At 32.9% G+C, this 20,670-nt stretch overlaps 4 protein-coding genes and 1 non-coding gene across 7 annotated transcripts; 2 read left to right on the top strand and 3 right to left on the bottom strand.

Annotated features, from left to right (window-relative positions):
• Positions 1-3,833: 3,833 nt before the first annotated feature.
• On the top strand, positions 3,834-7,039 carry LOC104709697 (hsp70-Hsp90 organizing protein 3). Its single transcript, XM_087461995.1, has 6 exons — positions 3,834-5,092; positions 5,642-5,930; positions 6,043-6,128; positions 6,210-6,433; positions 6,522-6,648; positions 6,742-7,039. Exons 1-6 carry the CDS (start codon positions 4,238-4,240, stop codon positions 6,853-6,855), a joined length of 1,695 nt encoding a protein of 564 aa, XP_087318121.1. The 5' UTR covers positions 3,834-4,237; the 3' UTR covers positions 6,856-7,039.
• On the top strand, positions 3,938-4,011 carry TRNAN-GUU (transfer RNA asparagine (anticodon GUU)). The gene has a single exon. It is a non-coding gene; the product is annotated as a tRNA-Asn (tRNA).
• Positions 7,040-7,896: 857 nt separating the features above from the next.
• On the bottom strand, positions 7,897-8,819 carry LOC104707529 (pectinesterase inhibitor 9). The gene has a single exon (XM_010423902.3). It carries the CDS (start codon positions 8,657-8,659, stop codon positions 8,039-8,041), a length of 621 nt encoding a protein of 206 aa, XP_010422204.2. The 5' UTR covers positions 8,660-8,819; the 3' UTR covers positions 7,897-8,038.
• Positions 8,820-11,441: 2,622 nt separating this feature from the next.
• LOC147940308 (F-box protein At4g00893-like) lies at positions 11,442-13,024 on the bottom strand. Of its 2 annotated transcripts, none has more exons than XM_087463275.1 (2): positions 12,881-13,024; positions 11,442-12,549 (listed from the first exon to the last, which is right to left on the bottom strand). In XM_087463275.1, the coding sequence occupies exon 2, from the start codon at positions 12,489-12,491 to the stop codon at positions 11,736-11,738; it is 756 nt and encodes a 251-aa protein (XP_087319401.1). In that variant the 5' UTR covers positions 12,492-12,549; positions 12,881-13,024; the 3' UTR covers positions 11,442-11,735. The 2 variants fall into 2 exon arrangements, with proteins under 2 accessions (XP_087319401.1, XP_087319400.1); XM_087463274.1 differs by having other exon boundaries at positions 12,874-13,018.
• Positions 13,025-15,215: 2,191 nt separating this feature from the next.
• Positions 15,216-17,024, bottom strand: LOC109125961 (F-box protein At4g00893-like). Of its 2 annotated transcripts, XM_087463248.1 has the most exons (3): positions 16,868-17,024; positions 15,562-16,643; positions 15,216-15,471 (listed from the first exon to the last, which is right to left on the bottom strand). In XM_087463248.1, exons 1-2 carry the CDS (start codon positions 16,912-16,914, stop codon positions 15,566-15,568), a joined length of 1,125 nt encoding a protein of 374 aa, XP_087319374.1. In that variant the 5' UTR covers positions 16,915-17,024; the 3' UTR covers positions 15,216-15,471; positions 15,562-15,565. The 2 variants fall into 2 exon arrangements, with proteins under 2 accessions (XP_087319374.1, XP_087319375.1); XM_087463249.1 differs by having other exon boundaries at positions 15,406-16,643; positions 16,868-16,956.
• Between the last annotated feature and the right edge of the window lie 3,646 nt (positions 17,025-20,670).

The raw sequence follows: 20,670 nt of genomic DNA, 5'->3' as shown, positions 1-20,670 counted from the left end.
AGCCCTATCCAAACGACACCGCACCAGATGAGAATGACGTGTCCCTCTCCAAGACAGGAAGTTTCCTGTGTGCTTTAAATCAAACAAGTCGCAAGTTGACATCAAAGTTCTCAGATTTGTAAATGACCCTTCTGGTCTTGGCGGGCCACCTACTTTTTCAGAGTTATTTATGATTTCATTGAAGTCTCCTGTGATGAACCACAGACTGTCTCTAGATAGGCTAATATTCTGGATCTGGAGCCAAAAATCCTGCCTTTTTGCCATGTCTGGTTCTCCATACAGGAAGGTAGAGAAGAAGATTTTACCTTTTGTTTTTATTCTAGTGTCAATGTAGTTTGCACAAGAAGTAAGAATTTCGACTTCAATGTTTCCTTTCCAGAATAAAGCAAGTCCTCTCGCACTTGATTATGATGGAGGGACTGAGAAGTTTGAAGAGTAGTCCATCCAGTCCAGATGTTGGAGAATAAATTCAGAGGTATTCTTTGTCTCCATGAGGAATAAGATATCTGGGAAAATCATTTTCTTGATTTCCCTTAAGCGCTGGCCTGTTATGGGATTCCTCAACCCACAACAGTTCCAGCTCAACACCCTTAAGGAAGAGGGGCTGACAGATTCTGAAAATCCACCGTATTCTTCTTTCTTGCAGGTATTAAGGAGATCTTTGGATCCATGGCCTTGCGCTGTTTTGCTCTGCGGTTCATGGCCAACAAGGTTTCCTCCTCATGTATCTCAGTATCTGCAGTTTTACTTCTATTTTGATTCGAGGACTCGCCTTTTGACCTTTGAGTTTGTCTAATCACATTGGTTTTCTTTGGGGAACTCTGCACTAGGTTCCGTTTTTGGCTTTTCATTCCTGGTAATTTTTGTACTGTTTTTGTTGATGGTTTTGCTAGTGGTGGTCTACCACGCCCCCTTGATGATTGCACGCTTGATGTTTGTCCAGCTGGAGGTATTCCTTCACTAATAGTCAAGCGGGTAGCAAGTGTTCCGGATAACGGTCCATCCTCCACTGGTAGACTTTATGAGGCCGTTACCACCACATATTCAATAATTCATGCCGCCATTTGACTCATTAAATTTCTAGCCTCACCCAGTATAACTCTCTGCCTCCTTGCAACACTCTCAGTCGGGTCCTCAGTGACTTATCTTAACTCACTAAGGACTTGATCCTTAGATGGTATATCAATCATGAACCGGATGGCAAGGACGGGTTTCTCGGTGGAGGAGGCACACTTACTTGTGTCGGTGGAGGCGTACTACCATGCTGGTTTGTTAGGATGAAGAAGAAGAACGATGAATCGAGGAAAGCGAAGGAGGAGCAGGAGAAGAAACATAATTTTTGGATTGGTTGATTGTCTTGGGCAACACAATAATTCAGAAACATTTTTATTTACCAATAGAAAAACAAATTCTATAATTTTAAAATATTACACAATAAGTATTTGTAAAATTTTGATTTTTTTATAGAGCATCTAATTAAACTATTTATAATTTTATAATTTATAACACATGAAATAAGATGTATACATGATTTCATAAATTCCTATAATGTATATAAGATTTATAAAAATTAGTATCTTTTGTAGAACTTTTCTCTAGGGGTATATTTAGTGGTATCAAATCATATCATAAAACATAAAACCAATCTTAAACCTAAAATTCTTAAAAAGATAAATCGTTTTGATTATTCGAATCTGAAACAAAATCGTACAAACTCACAAAGTAACATGCATTATATCGTGTTGATCATTTGCAGAAACGAATCTATGTTCCTAATTAGATCAAGATGAGGGTATTGAACTTGACATTTTAGAAGATTTTATGGTATTTTTAAAATCATTTGTTATTCAATTGATGATTTTCTAAATTTTTTTTAGAATTCTATGTTATTCAACTTGAAATTTGTGTTAAACCATTTAAACTAATTTACAATCTCACCAAATCACCAAGCTAATTTTCTTTTTCTTAAAATTAAAAAATAGACAATTTCATCAAATAATCTAAAAATTCACTCAAATCTCTCAAAAATCTAAAATTTTCAAAATCTCATATCTCTAAAAGAATTGCTAGTGGGGTGAATGTTATATTTTTGTTATTCAGTGACTGTGTAAGTATATAAAAAACGTTTGAAATAAGTTGATATCACATGTTACATGACATTTTCAAAGTCTCACATATATGATAAATTATTTGAAACACTTGTATTTTTTATATATAGAAATTTTTGTTAGAACCAAAATGAGATTTAATCTAACTTTTAGTATGGTAGCCAAACTAAAACTAAATTAATCAACATATGTTTGGAAACTAACTCAAGTTGTTCAAATCTAATCTACACACCTTAAATCTTGTTAAATGGTTTAACATTATAAGGAGATGTGATATAATATACATTTACTTAAATGCATTTTTTCCAAGTTGGTTTATGGAAATGATATATGCCAAAACTTTAAATTGAAATATGAAGAAGGCTCCACTACTAATTTTAAATTGAAGTTGTGCGAAAACAAATGAAATAACACTAGGATTTAACCCGCGGTACACCGCATGACAATATTTTTAATTTTAAAAATTTAAAATTTGTATTGTATTTATTTGTTATTTTATTAATTTAAAAAATATAATTTTTTTCAGGTATTTGATATAAGTATTCATAGTATAGGATTTTTGTAGTGTTTTCAAGGTTTTAACCCGTGTGGTATATGTATAGTCTAGTAATACATTTATCTCCTCGTACATATCTAAAAATGTTTTTTAAAAAAACAATTCCACTTAACTCCCTATATAGGATTAATGCCAACCCGTCTCACCAAAATCAAAATAAATTTTTGCGTAAAAAAAAAATCAAAATAAGTTTTTTTATCAAGTTTAATTATGTTAATTGTTTTACCAAATTAGCATACTTATATAGTTTATAATTTTTCCATGTCAATATATATAGTTTATGATAATTAATAGAATTTTATTTTTTTTGGTAATTCCTCAAAAAATAAAAAATAAACCAAATAATATGGGGGTTTTCAACATATTTAATGTGACATTTTATAATTGGATTTTCGGTTTAGGAAATTTATTAATGTTAATATAATTATGGATATTGTAAACTTTTGTTATGGAAAATCTGTTGTATATCATTTAAATTTGAGAGATTCTAGCATCCATACAAATAATTTTAGAGATTTAATGGGTTAAAACTTTAATAGGTAGAGTTGTTTTTGGAAAAATCGGAATGTATAGATGTTGGTAAGATTTTATGGCAATAAATGTAACAAATGTTGGTCAATTTAAGAAAGTTTAGTATTTGAGTTTCTCTGCAATGTTATTTATGAAATTGTTTTAGGGGTTAATGTTGTAAAAAAAAATTAAATAATTAAAACTTAAAAGGCATAAACCAAAATGTACTTCAAATTCAAATTCTGTGAAGATAACTAAACATTTGCTTAAGACTAACACGTTATGAAATGTATGTGTACTATGTAGAAAAACACATAAAGAGATCTGGACTTTGCAATAAAAGAGGTGGTTTTCTTTAAATTAAGACCTCAAACACATCAATCTAATAATAAGAGGATATTCGACATTATGCACCATTTAAATTCTCTGAAAAGATTAAAATTCTTTCTTACATATTAAAGCTTTCTCAAAACTATACATTTTTTTTTACAATATTTTACATGTTTCACAACTCAATTAGATGAAAGAGGGGTACATGTCTAGATAAGCTCGATTAATTAAAAAAAAAGAAGTTAAATGGTGATTAAAAATGACAAAAAAAAAGCCAATAAAACAAACATTTAAACTGAAAGTGTTAGACTCTTCTTTTGTGAATAGGGAGGGAGGGAGTCTCTAAATCATACTAGAAGATTATCCAAATAGATTTGAGGAGTAGATAGTAAAGTTAATGATTTTATGTAACCAATGCCTTTAATATCAAATAGCTGGAGTAGCTCAGTTGGTTAGAGCGTGTGGCTGTTAACCACAAGGTCAGAGGTTCAACCCCTCTCTCTAGCGGTAATCTTAATTATACTTCTTTTTGCCCCATGGCCAGCCACAACGGAACATTCTCGACAGACCAAAATAAAAAAAATTCGAAATTTCGAGAACTCTCTCGTTCCTTCTTCTTCTTCCTCCTCTCTTTTTAAAAATTTTCACCGTTGTCACAAAATCTCGAAAATTCAAACAAACAATTCAATCAACCAAACTTTCATAAGACCTAAACCCAATTCAATTCAATTCAATGGCGGAAGAAGCGAAATCCAAAGGCAACGCCGCCTTCTCCTCCGGCGATTACGCCACCGCGATCACCCACTTCACAGAAGCGATCAATCTCGCTCCGGCCAATCACGTCCTCTACTCGAACCGATCCGCTTCCTACGCTTCTCTCCACCGTTACGAAGAAGCTTTATCAGACGCGAAGAAGACTGTAGAGCTTAAACCCGATTGGTCTAAAGGTTACAGCAGATTAGGCGCTGCGTATATCGGATTGTCTCAGTTTAACGAAGCGGCTGATGCGTATAAGAAAGGTTTAGAGATTGATCCGAGTAACGAAGCGCTTAAATCGGGTTTAGCTGATGCGACGAGGTCACGAGGAGGTGCGAAGTCGAATCCTTTTGTTGATGCGTTTCAAGGACCGGAGATGTGGGCGAAACTGACGGCGGATCCTGGGACTAGGGTTTATTTGCAGCAGCCTGATTTTGTCAAGACGATGCAGGAGATTCAGAAGAACCCTAATAATCTTAATTTGTATATGAAGGATAAGAGGGTTATGCAGGCTTTAGGGGTTTTGTTGAATGTTAAGATGAGTGGTTCGAGTGGTGATGATACTGAGATGAAGGAGGCTGATGATTTGAGGAAAGAGCCTGAACAGGAGGCGGAGAAGGAACCGGAAGCTATGGAGGAGTTGAGTGAGGAAGAGAGGGAGAAGAAGGAGAGGAAGGAGAAGGCGTTGAAGGAGAAAGAAGAAGGGAATGCTGCTTACAAGAAGAAGGATTTTGAGAGAGCTATTGAATGTTATACTAAGGCGATGGAGCTTGATGATGAGGATATTTCGTATTTGACGAATCGTGCTGCTGTTTATCTTGAGATGGGAAAGGTATTGGTTTCGAGTTCCTTTGTTTTCTTGTATGTAATGCTTAGTTTTGTGTTTTTTTGGTGATTGAGTGGACTTCTGGATAATTCCTAGACTTGGCTTAAAAGTTATAACCTTTAGGGGTTTTTGATTAAGGAGGAGATCTAGGGTTGATTAAGTAGCTTGTTTGTGTGGTATAGCTTGTCACTAGTTAGTACATTTGTGATGATCGTAATGGACTCGAGAGTTCACTTGTTCTGAAAGTCGTATACTTGGCTACTGGTTACCTTTAGATGAGGTAGGAAACTAGGAATTTAACTTTCATGTCATCGTGATTGCTTTTGATAACTTTGATTTGCTTCTTGGTGTTGGAGATATGAGTTTGTTTACTTGTTCTGAAGTAAGGGCTATATTAATCTTACTTGAATAAGTCAATGTCTAAGTCACATCCATTGGTCTATGTGTTCTTGCATTAGTCTAGTTTGATCAACGGTAGGTTTATCTGGGTCATACATGCATATTGTGATGTTTTATTACCTTTCTCAAATGTGAATTTCTTTACATGGGTATCAGTACAATGAGTGCATTGGGGACTGTGACAAGGCTGTTGAAAGAGGCAGAGAGCTTCGTTCTGACTTTAAGATGATAGCTAGAGCTCTAACTAGGAAAGGATCTGCACTGGTGAAAATGGCGAAATGCTCAAAAGACTTTGAACCTGCGATCGAGACTTTTCAGAAAGCTCTAACAGAGCATCGTAATCCGGATACCTTGAAGAAACTTAACGATGCTGAGAAAGCCAAGAAGGAGCTGGAGCAGCAGGAGTACTTTGATCCTAAGATAGCAGAAGAAGAGCGTGAGAAAGGTACTGACTTATCCTATTCTACTATCTCTCTCAACGCGTTATAATATAATTGTTGATTTGATATAACTGTTTTGTATTTGACGTTCCTCCGCCGAATTCAATTTTGATGCAGGTAATGGATTCTTTAAAGAGCAGAAGTATCCAGAGGCAGTGAAGCATTATTCAGAAGCAATTAAAAGAAACCCGAACGACGTGAGGGTAAGAGCATGTTGCATGTTGTGCTAAGCACATAATTCCAGAAAATATGGACTCTAAAGTAAATATTTTTTCGGTCTTTAGGCATACAGCAACAGAGCTGCTTGTTACACAAAGCTAGGAGCATTACCAGAAGGACTCAAAGATGCTGAAAAATGCATTGAGCTAGACCCGAGTTTCACCAAAGGATACAACAGGAAAGGAGCTATTCAGTTTTTCATGAAGGAATATGACAAAGCCATGGAGACATATCAAGAAGGTCTGAAACATGATGCTAAGAACCAAGAGTTGCTTGATGGTGTTAAAAGGTTTGCGAGTGTTGCACTCACTCTCTGTTGTTAAAAGCTTACGGAGATCGGACTAATAAGTAGTGTTGTTTGCTATGGTTTCTGTCAGGTGTGTGGAACAGATAAACAAAGCAAACCGCGGTGATCTGACACCAGATGAATTGAAGGAGAGACAAGCCAAGGCAATGCAAGATCCAGAAGTCCAGAACATATTGTCGGATCCAGTGATGAGACAGGTATAAACAAAGATGAAAATTGTGTCCTTTCTTACTCACAGGATGTGTCTATCCTCGACTTGTTTGATGATGTTGCTTCCATGAATTTTGCAGGTATTGGTGGATTTCCAAGAGAATCCGAAAGCTGCACAGGAACATATGAAGATTCCAATGGTAATGAACAAGATTCAGAAGCTGGTTAGCGCTGGTATTGTTCAGGTCCGGTAAATTGGTAAACCGGAGTCGTATGTTTGGTTTGGGTCATGCTTTGGTCAGTTCTTGTGTCTCCTGATGTTGTATGGTTACTTTTTAGGATTTCCAAGAGAATCTTCTTACCTTGTGTTAAAGGAAATTTATTGTTAAAGTTTATGTTAACTCATGTGCCCCTTTAATCTATAAAGTCAATTAGACAGGCCTCAGGTGCATTGCACGTTATAGTGATCACCAGACCACTTTAGATCTTTTAAGTTAAAAGAACAAACAAATCAGAACACTTATTTCGATTTGACTTGGTTTGGTTTTGTCATCTCTATTGTGGAGCATCTGTTAAACGTAAACCGATGTTAAGTGTATCATGGTTTAGAATTTGGTGAAAAAGAAAAGAGATTTATATATCGTAATAGCATGTTTTGAAAATGTGGCAGAAAAAAACCTAATTTGTTACCTCCATGATTGTACCTAATTTTGTTTATTCTTTTCCAAAAGCCAAACAAATCCGAAGGGTTTATTTAATAAACTAAAAGAGAGCACTAGGGAGCGTACACATACGTGGAAAGACGTAAAAAGCACTGTCATGACCCAAATCTTTTAAAATGCTCAATTTTTAAATGTGTGTAAGAGAAAATGGATGTATGTGATGAAAGATACCTTATTTGTTTGTAGGAAACATTAGTGGTTTCATTCGACTGGCTGAAAATGGTAAAGATTATTGTATGAACAATTACAATAGTATGTTGAATATATAATTCCTTCGAATATATGTTCATTTGAAGTGTTTTCGGGACCAGTATATAAATGTATAATTAAGGAGGACGGATATAAAGAAATAATAATCATATATTCAACTTGAGGCATTAAAACCAAATGAATGATATACTTCAGAAATCTCAATTTTAATTTTTTTTTTTTTATGAAAAATTAGAATAAAATACAAGTCGTAAATATATTGAGATGTGGCTAGGAGTACAACCAAATAATGTGACAATTTTTTCCCCACAAACCCAAATCACATTTTTTTGTTATCTTTACTCAAGTCAAGACTATCACAAAAACAACAAAAATTCCCAAGACTACACATATCACCAAAAAAAATTAAGTGGAGGAAGAAGAATATAACGACACTAGGAAGAAAACAGAAAGATATGACAAAACCTAATTAAAGACAGAATATTAATTTATTAGACGAATCTATCTATGACTTCTGCCGAGCCGCAAACCGGTTTACAAGAGCCAAGGCATTACTAGTAACTCGAGCCACATGAACCACTCGTCTTCTAATCGCTGATTTCACCGCACCATCCATAACCTCCCCATCGAACCCATCAAGACACGTTGTCTCATCCGTTAAGGCAGCACTAACCCAAGTCTGAACGTTACTTAGCCGCCACAAGAACTCGTCCTGACCACGACCGGATCGACCCACTTGCTTCAACTCCCTCATCGACTGAACCAACATCCCTAAGCCGTCTCCAAGATTCTCAACACAATCCTTCACGGCTAAGTACTCTCTCCTTTTGATTCTCCTGGCCTTAGTTAGCTTCGATACGTAGATCGTCGTGGACTGGACACGGACTAGAGTAACCGCTAAAGCGGTTTGAGCTAACCGTTTTTCGTTGCGGCGGATTTTGTTGGCGAAGGCGGCGAGGCATTTGACGCAGAGGGTTTGGTAACGAGTTACGTGGCATGAGGATACAATGAAGTTGATGTTGTTGCTAGGGTTTGGTGATGATGGAGGTTTGGCTATGGCGGATATGGAGAGTAGTGGAAGAAAAAGTAGAACGCAATAGCAGAGATGGGTTAGCTTTAGTTCCATTGGTGTGTGGAGGTTATGTGTGTACGTGAGTGTTATATATATATATTTAGACGAGCAATATGTATTGTACTTTCCCTAGAGATATTGTTTACAAAGGACCACCTCTTTTAATGTTTTTTTTAATACGAATTCACATAGATTATAATTTATTTATTTTTAAAAAAAATTAATATGAATTTTCGTTTGTTTCTACTGCTTCAATTTAACCTTTTCAGAAAACGATAAATAAAAATAGTGTTACTACCAAATTAAATTAGAGATTCATGATGTTGTATACAAAGATAATTAATTTGTATTAGGCGATCGACCACCGGTGCTTTATCCGATTTCATTTGTTTTCCTCATTTAGATTTATAATGTGGAAGGCTTATCTAGATTGGGGAGGAAATCTTATTATATTTAGTACACTATAAATTCACTAGTAGAAACCACTTTTATAATTTTCCCATATATACTTTAAGTTTGGGAGGAACATGCTGTAATATATAGTACAAATTAGCTAGTGTCTGTCTTTCTACCATATAAATATGTAAAAGGGAATATGGTGGTCACATGTCTTCTTTATTTAGCTTTTGCATGTTTTACCATCTTTACATATTTTATTATATCAGATTTATTATTTGACAAAACTCTGGTGGTGTTTCTCAGATTTACTTTTAAAGTTAATACTTCCATAGTTTAAAATGCTATCTATGTCAAATTGTCCAAGTAATATAGTTAGGTACAGGGGCGAATCTATGTAGTGATGGGGTGGGGCACGTGCCCCATGCTACTTGTTAAAAATTATCTAATACACTTTGTTAGTTTAGTTACACAGCTTAATTGTTACCTAGGTGTCCCATGCATCTTCTTTGGTGAGGAGTTCGATTCCTGACTTTCCTACAATCAATTTTCTTTTTGTAATGTCTACTTACATGTTAATATTTTTTTCTACTCTAAATTATACTTACATTTAAATTAAAAAAGTATTGGAAAACTAGTTAATTTGTTTACTACATTTATATATTTAATTTATCTAATATATATATAGTTGAACTCTATTTAAATAAAGGATTTTAATTGTACAAAAATTAATCATATGAATTCAAAAATAATACATAATATAACTTCTAAATATTTCTACAATCATATATATTAGTTTTTAATATTTTAAATGTAGATTTGAACCCTTCATCGTTGGACCTTCGATTTGATATACTATTTATCAATATTGTGTATTATTTCTGATTTCTCGAATTTTTTTTACCTTTTTCTAGTTAGAGAATAAAGTTGCAAAAAATGGTGATGTAAAAGGTTAATATACTGCACAAAATCCTTCTATAATATATGTTTAGATATAATTTTCTTTTAAATATATATAATGTGCAATTGAATATATTTTTAAACCAAATAAAATAATTTTTAAATATATAAGAAAATAGAAAGTTATATTTATTTAATATTATATAATAGAAATTTAATATATTAATTATTAAATAATTTATGCCCCACTTCAAATTTCTTTCTGGATCCGCCCCTGGTTAGGTACTAAGGAAAATACTTGTAAGATTTGGAAGATTTAGAATGGATAATACAATTAGTCTAACCTTAACCTTCATTGAAAAAATAAAATAAAATTTTAAAGAACTTCAACTTCTAACATCAAAAAATATAATTGCAATATAATTTAAAGAACTTCAAATTCTGACATAAAAAAGTATTTAAGAACATACTTAGATACTAATTTTGTATTTTGTTTTTAAGAATGCTTATCAGTTCAGATTCATAATTATATATATTCACTATGCTAATTCGAAACATGGAAGAATAGTTAAATTTATTAAGTTTGCAATCAAATTACATTCCCTTATTCTTTATGAAATTTACCCATAGTGCAACGACATATAAATTTCATAGATATACGCAAATCTCTATTTCCTCTAATGAGCGTTGAAAAGCTGATACAAATCTATTGCTTGCAAAGTTGTCTCTCTAAACAATCGGCAATCGCAACGGGAGAATCAGAAATAGTTCAATGTCAACATTAGAAAGAGACAACAGTAAAACTCTCAAATACTCAGTTAATTACACACTAACACCCAATAAAAACAAAACAAAAAAACCTTCTCAACTGTTATGCAAAGAGCTAACAGACATAAGGTCCAACAAATTTTTGGGAGGCGGATCGATCCATAGGATTTGACGATGACACAGTTCCACCCAACTCTTCCATTCCTCGCCCGGATTGCACATGTTTTCATTGAATGAGTAGGATACACAACGTTCACGATTGCGATCGCGTCCGAACCTTGAGAAATAAACTTTGCTCCTCATCCATGGGAGATTAGTTCTCAACTCAGAGTTATATAAACCGAAAAAGATCGTAAAGCTATCAAGTGTAGTCCTACTCACCACCTCCCACATTAGGGATGTTAAGAAGGGCTTAAAGTTACAGGGTTGGCCCGGCTCGTTTAAATATCTTGGACTCGTAACCCTGTATTTTTGTTATTAATATTTCGAGCTCGTCTAGGGCCGAGTTGTGCAAAAGTTCGAGCTGGCCCTGTTTTATTCTTCTTCAATCTTGTATTTGAAATTTTAGAAAACGATGATGTTTTAGTATAGGTTTTTTTTTAGGCAATTTTTTTTCTTCCTCCCAACTCCCAAGCACCATTGACGGACCTCTCAAAATCAATTCACTCACACGATCTTCGTAGAAATCAATTCGCTCTAATTGAGGTGATGGAGGAACTAGGGATTGAAAGATGAACGAATCCAAAGAAGAGATTGGGGAACGAATAAGGAATTTGTCTGAGATCTAAGGGCTTATTAGATTCAACTTCAAGAAGTCCAAAACAGAGAAGATAATCGCATAGCAGAGACACAGTCCAAGGCTCTGGCTTCGATTCCACGACCACCACAAAGTTTATCACTCAACTCGTCAATAATTAAATAACACGCTTAGGAAGAGAAAACAAAATAATAATTGCGGGGTCAGGGCTGGACCGAGTTTAGGCTCGTTAGTGTTAGTTTTGTAGGGCTCAAATTCAACATTGGTTTTTGGAGGGCCGAGCTTGTACACGGCCGGGCCGGGCTGGGTTTATAAACCCTTTTTAACATCCCTATCCCACATCAAAGAGACTAGTTTATAAACCATTGGCTTCTCGTTCATGCATGCAAACATTACATAGAGCTCTCCTTCCTTCTCTGCCAAGGAAACTGTTTTCGCCTTCCGTCCATATTGCACTCTATCATAGATATACGGGCATGAGAGTATATGTACACAGAAAGGACTCCACAAACGCCAAGATGGGTGAAAGTTAAACAGAACTCCTTCTGTGTTGATGCAATAGAATCGATCATTGTGGTAGACAAGGTTGCTCTGCTTACAAGCCCGTGTTCCATAAGGTAATTCAGCAGTAACCCACTGAGCATCTCCTGGATGGCAAGTGTTGATCTTGACAGTGTTATGTGAAAACCTTATCGCTACCACCACACAGTTATCTGATGTAGGAGGACAAGAGAACGCAATCTTAGAAAAATCCAGGTCACACTCTGGCAAGGTTATGACCTCCCGAGTATACGGATTGAAGAAGAACACCTCTTTCGTTCCAGTTTTATCCATAAGTAACCAGCCATCTCTTGAGTAACCCACAGTGGAGTCAGCTAACTCTGGCAGACTCAAAGTGTACAAATTCCACTGTAATGGATCGCGGAGTTCAACCAACTTGCCATGTTTGCGAAAGCACATAAGCCAAGGATGCTTTTCTACTACACGGACAGGTACAGCAGCTTCACACCATGACTTACAAACCGCAGATGCACGGATGTTGTCTTCCAAGACGAGACCAGACATTATTATATCTAGGAGTTCTGATGGAAGGTCAGCAAAACTCGAATTCAGGGACTTTGATCTACAAAACAATTAATCAGTTTCATATTAGGCATATATGGTCGTGTCTTTAATCTCAAGAACTGATACAACCAACACAATAAATAAACATTAACCACACAAAAGATCAACCCGAAATATCTCGGATTCAACAAAATCTTTTAATATCATAGAAACGTTACACTAGATTCATTTCAGATTCGATTTAATTTTGCCAATAAGAGAATAATCACTATCAAACTTCTCAAATCCAATACAATTGTGAGAGAGAGGGAGAGAGAGAGAGAGAGGGAGAGAGAGGGAGAGAGGGAGAGAGAGAGGGAAAGAGAGAGAGAGAGTAACAAACACTATACGTGAGACGGTGGCAGGAGACATCGAAGAAGGTGATGCCATTTTCGGAGATGGCGGAGGACTTTGACGGGACAACGACATTGGCATCATCCTTAAGACCTTAATTAGGGTTTGTTGTCTCTCAGTTTCAACTTTCAACTTCTAACGGTGTTGTTTTGGATTTGGGGCTATTTAAGTGATTAGGTATAGTCTTATCTTTTTTAAATCATAAATCACTTGTGAAATCTTATCCTTTATCTTGCAAATCACAAATCATTTATAAAATTATAAGATAACATCTCCATGTGGCAAGATTATCTTTTATCTTATAAACCACACATCACTTATGCAATTGTGCAATTATTGACATGTGGTAATTATTGAAAATAAATTAAAATTAGTAAGGCAAAAAAACACAAAAAAAAAACAAAAATAGTCTAATAGTAGTAACACCATTAATTAGCTTTGTGGAACAAAGTGGGCTCTCGGGCCTTTATATGTTTTTAAGACATAATTTTTTATAGAAAATATATGTTTTTTTCTAATTATTTATTTTTTCTCCATCAAACATTTATATTTTTTTTTCTAAGTAAAAGATTTTTCACAAATTTTTTTTGTTTTTTTTTTCAATATTTGGACCACAACAGGCATGCCTATTAGTCAATATCCTACATTAGTAGGAAGTGAGACTCAATTTTTGATGTGATAGTGCTTTCTATAATTGGACTTACTATTAGCCACTGGACTAAGGTTACCATTATTTTAATATATTATTTTGTATTGTTGTATTATAATTAAGTACTATCAATTATTTGACCATGATATATCTAGTGAGTTAAAGTGTCACACTTTTGGCTCTTCTTTTCTTCTATCAACCATATAGCAAAATCAACATATCAAGTCAAAAAAAGTTGATATGTACTAACATAACATTTGATCCAAACCTACTATATATCTTACTCTTAAATATAGTAAATGATAGGATTGCTATATATTTGACTCCTTTTTTATACTAACTCTTTTTTAGATTAAAAAATAGAGTAATACATTGAATAAAATCTATGTTTTATTTTAGAGTTACAATATTCTATTTTAAATAAAAATTTGAGATATAAGAGTTGGTCTAAGCCAAAAGTAAAAGTCAAAACTTCTTGGATCATGTAATAATATGATCAAGTTAACTGCTATGTAATTATGGTAGTAGATTCTACAATAGTTTTTGGATTTTGTTTTTGAAAAATCCATTTTTCTCCAATCAAGATTTTAAGAAGAGAGAAACTAGTTTTTGAGTTTTCTTTACAATCCTTAATAGAAACCAAAATCCACATAATTAGAGATTTTAAGAAAACACTCACGACATTTTTTATTTATTGTAAAAACTAAAAACTAAAAAATCAAAAACCAAAAACTAAAAACCATAATCTAAAAACTATTTTAAAACCCACTACCATTCATGGCCTATATTAGACCTCATTTTTGTTAAGAATCTTGGATTATAAAAAAAAAGAATATTTTTCATCTACTAGTTATTTTATGTTACTAGTCATCTACTAGTCTTCAGTTTCCTACTTATTAGTCATTTCTAAATCTCACAAAATTCTCCAAAACCATAGTTTGAATACATCCAGTTAATTTGTATTAGGCGATTGATCACCGGTGCTTTATCCGATTTCATTTTTTTTTCTTCATTTAGATTTATAATGTGGAAGGTGTATCCAGATTGGGAAGAAATCTTATTATATTTAGTATACTATAAACTCACTAGTAGAAACCACTTTTATAATTTTCCCATATATACTTAAAGTTTGGGAGGAACATACTGTAATATATAGCACAAATTAGATAGTGTCTGTCTTTCTACCATAGAAATATGTAAAAGAGGATATGGTGGTCACATGTCTTCTTTATTTAGCTTTTGCATGTTTTACCATCTTTACATATTTTATTATATCTGTTTATATCAGATTTATTAATTGACAAAATCTCTGGTGGTGTTTCCCAGATTTACTTTTAAAGTTAATACTTCCATAGTTTAAATTGCTATCTATGTCAAATTGTCGAAGTAATATATTTAGGTACTAAGGAAAATACTTGTAAGATTTGGAAGATTTAGAATTGATAATACAATTAGTCTAACCTTAACCTTATGAAAAAATAAAATCAAATTTTAAAGAACTTCAACTTCAAACATCAAAAAATATAATTCCAATATACTTAAATACTAATTTTAAAAAACTTCAAATTCTGACGTCAAAAAGTATTTTTGAACATACTTAAATACTAATTCTGTGTTTTGTTTTTAAGAATGCTTATCAGTTCAGATTCATAATAATATATATTCACTATGCTAATTCGAAACATGGAAGAATAGTTAAATTTATTAAGTTTGCAATCAAATTACATTCCCTTATTCTTCACGATGTTTACTATAGTGCAACGACATATAAATTTCATACACAAATCTCTATTTCTTCTAATGAGCGTTGCAACGCTGATACAAATCTATGGCTTGCAAAGTTGTCTCTCTCAACAATCGGCAATCACAAAGGGAGAATCAGAAATAGTTCGATGTCAACTGTAGAAAGAGTAGACATATACAACAGCCGAAACAGTTCTGTAAACACAAACAAACACAAGTTACACAACAGTGAAACTCCCAAATTCTCAGTTACACATTAGCACAATAAACAAAAAAGAAAAATACCTTATCAATTGTTATCCAAAGAGCTTAACATAAGGTCCAATGAATTCTTGGGAGGCGGATCGATCCACATGATTTGACGACGACACAGTTCCATACAACTCTGCAATTCATTGCCCGGATTGTTCATGCTTTCATCGAATGAATACGAAACACAACGTTGGCCATCGTATCCCAACCTTGAGAAATATACTTTTCTCCTCATCGATGGGAGATTAGTTCTCAACTCAGAGTTATGAAAACCAAAAAACATCGTTAAGCCATGAAGTGTAGTCTTCCTCACCTCCTCCCAACTCAAAGAGACTAATTTATAAACCATTGGCATCTCGTTCATGCATGCAAACATTACAAAGAGCTCTCCTTCTTTCTCTGCCAAGGCAACTGTTTTCGTCTTCCGTCCATATCGCTCTCTATCGTAAATATACGGGCAATTGAGTTTACGAACATAAAAAGGACTCCACTTACCGGAAGATGGGTGAAAGTTAAACAAAACTCCTGCTGTGTTGAAGCAATAGAATCGATCCTTGTGGTAGACAAGGTTGCTCTGCCCATATATCAGTGTTCCATAACAAGGGAATGTACGAGCAACCCACTTAACATCTCCAGGATGGCAAGTGTTGATCTTGACAGAGTTTTCTAAGAACCTTATCGCTACCACCACACAGTTATCTGATGTAGGAGGACAAGAGAAAGCAATCTTATCAAAAGCCAGCTCACACTCTGGCAAGGTTATGACCTCCCGTGAAAACAGATTGAAGAAGAACACGTCTTTCGATCCTTGTTTATCCATAACCATAAGTAACCAGCCATCTCTCGAGTAATACACAGTGGACTCAGATAACTCTGGCAAACTCAAAGTGTACAAATTCCACTGTAATGGATCGCGGAGTTCAACCAACTTGCCACGGTTACGAAAGCATAGAAGCCAAGGATGTTTTTGCACTACACGGAAAGGTACAGCAGCTTCACACCATGACTTACAAACAGCAGATGCACGAATGTTGTCTTCTAAAACAAGACGAGACATTATTATATCTAGGAGTTCTGATGGAAGGTCCGCAAAACTAGGATTCTGGGACTTAGATCTACAAAACAATTAGTCAGTTTCATATTAGGCATATATGGTGGTGTCTTTAATCTCAAGAACTGATACAACCAACACAATAAATAAACATCAACCACACAAAAAGATCCCCAAAATATCTCGGATTCAACAAAATCTCATCACTATCGAACTTCTCAAATCCAATACAATTGAGAGAGAGAGAGAGAGAGAGAGAGAGAGAGAGAGAGAGAGAGAGTAACAAACCCTATACGTGAGACGGTAGCAGGAGACATCGAAGAAGGTGATGCCATTTTCGGAGATGGCGGAGGACTTTGACGGGACAAAGACACTGGCAGAATTAGGGTTTGTTGTCTCTCAGTTTCAACTTTCAACTTTAAACTTCTAACAGTGTTGGTTTGGTAGTCTTATCTTTTTTTTAAGTGATTAGGTAGTCTTATCTTTTTTTTTTTATCTTACAAATCACAAATCACTTGTGAAATCTTATCCTTTATCTTGCAAATCACAGGTCACTTTTGCAATTGTGCAATCATATGTTGACATGTGGTAAGTATTGGAAATAAATTAAAATTAGTAAAGCAAAAACCACAAAAAATTAATCTAATAGTACTAATACCTTTAATTAGTTTTGTAGAACAAACTGGACTTTGGGGCATTTGTATTTTTTGAAGGCATAATTTTTATAGAAAACTAGATATTTACTTGTGCTGTACAACATGGAGAAATGTTTGCATAGATTTTACTATAATTTGTTAGCTATAAAATAATAGTAGATGTTTTATTTGATTTATTCTATATATTTTCTATTTTTTTTACATTTAATTTACGTAGTTTCATACTCTAATTTCAACCGTATTTGGTAAATGATACAATGTTCAAATCCGTGAATTATATAAATTTGGTAAAATCCAGAAAAGAATACAAAACCCGTATTGAAGCGGTCGTGCTTAGAAATTTTGATTTATTTCTTTTTTTGCTCTATATACTATATTGAATAAAATATAATATTTGTGATTTTTTAGATTTTAATAAGATGCCACTGCGTCGATGTGTAGTGCAAAATTGTTTTTAATAAGTTAGATATAATATTATATATATTTAGGCAATATTGTATCTTAGTTTTAAAATATATATGTCATTATTAAACGATTTAGGGATGAATATATTTAATCTTAGTTTTGTAATTGTTCTATATATTTTGTTATTATTTTCTATGATTTCTGAAATAATAAATGAAAACTGTTAAATAATTTCATTAAATAATTTTGAAAATATTGTTTATTATTTTATAAATTATTATAAGCTTTTCTTTTACTAGTTATTAAATTAAGTAAAATGTAATGATATTTTTTTTTAATATGTCACGTGATAGTAGGGTTAAACTTCTGACAACATTGTTTAAATAAGTATAGAAATAACACCGGTCTCTCATACATAATTATAATTTCACCGTCCATTGAAGTTATAGTGGTGCATTTTTTTTTTTCTGGATTAGAGATCACAAAAGAATAAGAAGACAACACTTTTGATGGACAAAACGGAAATTGAATGGGATTGCTAAGAAAGACTGAAACTAGAGATTTTCAACTTTCTTTGCGATCCCAGTCAAGTGCCGGTCAATTCATTTGAGACGATGCCTTCTTCTTTTATTGTTATCTCTAACCTGGAAAGAAATGTAATATCAACACTTGAACTGGGTGGTGGAACTATGGCGAAGAATAAGAGACTCATGCTACTGAAAATCTAAAACCGAAAACTTGTAAACTATAATTTCATGCAAAATCAGTAAAACTAATAAAGGCATGATACAATTGGATGGTTTGCGCGCCAAATTTTGTTTAACAAACTAATCTCCTATGGTCCTATGGATAGATTACGAGTGAAAATTCGTTGACAGGATTCTTAATTACCAAAAGAAATCACTTTAAAACAAAGTTCAGGTTTCCACAAAAATTGGTTGCTAGATCTTTAAGATGAAACAAATTCATCGAAAGATGAAATCTAAAGCATCTTCAAACAAAAAAATGGAATATAATCAAATTATTTATTAAAAAAAAAAAGAAAAAAAATTCATCGAAAATCCTTATACCAAACACCACCAATCAGCAATATGTAAAATTCACTATTCAAAAAACATTTCATACCATTAATCAAAGTAGGGTGGTCTCTTTTCGTCAAACAAATGATATAATCTATACTACATTAAGACCCGTGCTAGAGCACGAATTGAAATTTATTTTATTTATATTGTAATTTTTATATAAAATATAATTTATGTGATTGTTTTAAAAAGTTTTTTCGGATAAAACATTATGTAATAAAATCATATGATAAATATGATGGTTTGAACTAAAGCTTGAATATTCTATAGATTGAACAATTTATATTTGTTTTTAAAAATTCAAATTATGGTATATCCGGACATAAAAATATTTTTTAATTATAATAAATAATATGATAATTTATTTGTTTCACAAAATAGACTCATATATAAAAATGAGAGGTGAAGTATAATGATAATTAACAAATTAATATGTTAAGTTAGATATCAAAATATTATAATATGGATGAATAATTTAATAAAGAAAATTAATATGGTAAGTTAGATAATATCAAATGATTCTTTAGAATATTCTCTTTAAAATTTTTGAAATAAATTAAAGTTGTCTCACTATTTAACTTGTAACCAATTAATCTATCAATTAATCTATAACCTATTTGTAATCAACTTATTAAAATTATATAGTCTACAAAACAATATTGTGTAAATTATATAGTATACAAAACAATGTTGTGTTTCTATATTCAAAACAATGTTGTGTAAATTATATAGTATACAAAATTATATACTTCCGTTTTATTATAAAGGAGATAACATTGAAACCATGGAATGATGAACATGTGGCAAGGATTTTTATGTACATATGAATTTTATGGTAGCATTGCTTTCTATATTCAAAAGTTCATTTAATTAGTCATACTTTCCTTGGTTATATATTATACAGACATCTCAACTTAATCAATATTAGTAAACAAATCCTTATGGATACCTACATGATAATCAATATCAGTAGGATTTGGATGCGCCTTTCAAAATCGGTCCATTAGAAAAGACTATTTTGAAAGATAATGGGCTAGTCTTTTTGGTTGGTTGAAAATTATTAAATATGTGAAAATATGATTTTTTTAAAAAAAAAAATTATGAAAATTTAATTGATTGGTATACTATTAATTATTATAGAAAGTTTAGTTTCTAAAGTTACTATGTCACACGACTATAATACATGTTAATTCTATCGAAAATAGATTCCATCGCCTCGACTTTTTGGCTAGTTTTTTACTTCGTTATGTTTTTCAATTAGTGGTGTACACCATCTGGTGGGAAAGAAATGGACAGCAAAATGGTCAACATCCTAACTCATCTGGGCAGTTAATCAAGTGGATTGATCGCAACGGGATCAGATTCTGGCTATTCAATGACAAGGGGATCAGCGCTTATGCAACGGTCTTCAGTTTTGGTTTCAAACACGAATATAAGTTTTGGGGTTCCCCTTAATATAGTCTAAATTTCCAAACACATTTCAACTTTCCGCTGCACTAGTTGTACAAACGCTATTTTTTCTTTGAATATAATTTAACATTAAATTCAAAAAAAAAAAAAAGATTCCATCACATGAATATTTTTTTAAAGAAACTCTAATATATATTATACGCGGGTTTATAATATAAATTTTTAACCTATATATAAAAAAGTATCAATAATAAGATAATATGTCAAAAACTAAAAAATATTTCTTTTGTTTTCTTATTATTTATTAATTAATTTTCAGTTAATTTTTATATATTTTCAAATGTGTAGGTTTTCTTACTCCTATGTGAGTGTGATAAAAAAAAATTTAATATCGAATAACTCAACAGTTTAGTAATAAATAACTCCTATTATCCTCTAACGTTTTTATAACAGCACTATAACCGAAAAAAGATGTGAGAAAACAATTTTCAGTACCTCATACAAGACCTCTTTGCCAATGATTATTGAAATTAATCGT

This window comes from Camelina sativa, chromosome 8 (assembly GCF_030686135.1).
Source record: "Camelina sativa cultivar CO46 ecotype springtype chromosome 8, ASM3068613v1".
Classification (NCBI taxonomy): Eukaryota; Viridiplantae; Streptophyta; class Magnoliopsida; order Brassicales; family Brassicaceae; genus Camelina; species Camelina sativa.
This window is presented reverse-complemented; position numbering and strand designations above follow the sequence as displayed.

Excerpts from the sequence above, each read along its gene's own strand:
- LOC109125961 (XM_087463248.1), bottom strand. The coding sequence starts at position 16,914 with ATGGCATCACCTTCTTCGATGTCTCCTGCTACCGTCTCACGTATAGG. Across the intron at positions 16,644-16,867 it reads GCTACCGTCTCACGTATAGG|ATCTAAGTCCCAGAATCCTA; the intron begins GTTTGTTACTCT and ends ATTGTTTTGTAG.
- LOC147940308 (XM_087463274.1), bottom strand. The coding sequence starts at position 12,968 with ATGATGCCAATGTCGTTGTCCCGTCAAAGTCCTCCGCCATCTCCGAAA. Across the intron at positions 12,550-12,873 it reads GCCACCGTCTCACGTATAGT|ATCAAAGTCCCTGAATTCGA; the intron begins GTTTGTTACTCT and ends ATTGTTTTGTAG.
- LOC104707529 (XM_010423902.3), bottom strand. The coding sequence starts at position 8,659 with ATGGAACTAAAGCTAACCCATCTCTGCTATTGCGTTCTACTTTTTCTT.
- LOC104709697 (XM_087461995.1), top strand. The coding sequence starts at position 4,238 with ATGGCGGAAGAAGCGAAATCCAAAGGCAACGCCGCCTTCTCCTCCGGC. Across the intron at positions 6,434-6,521 it reads TTGCTTGATGGTGTTAAAAG|GTGTGTGGAACAGATAAACA; the intron begins GTTTGCGAGTGT and ends GGTTTCTGTCAG. Across the intron at positions 6,649-6,741 it reads CGGATCCAGTGATGAGACAG|GTATTGGTGGATTTCCAAGA; the intron begins GTATAAACAAAG and ends TGAATTTTGCAG.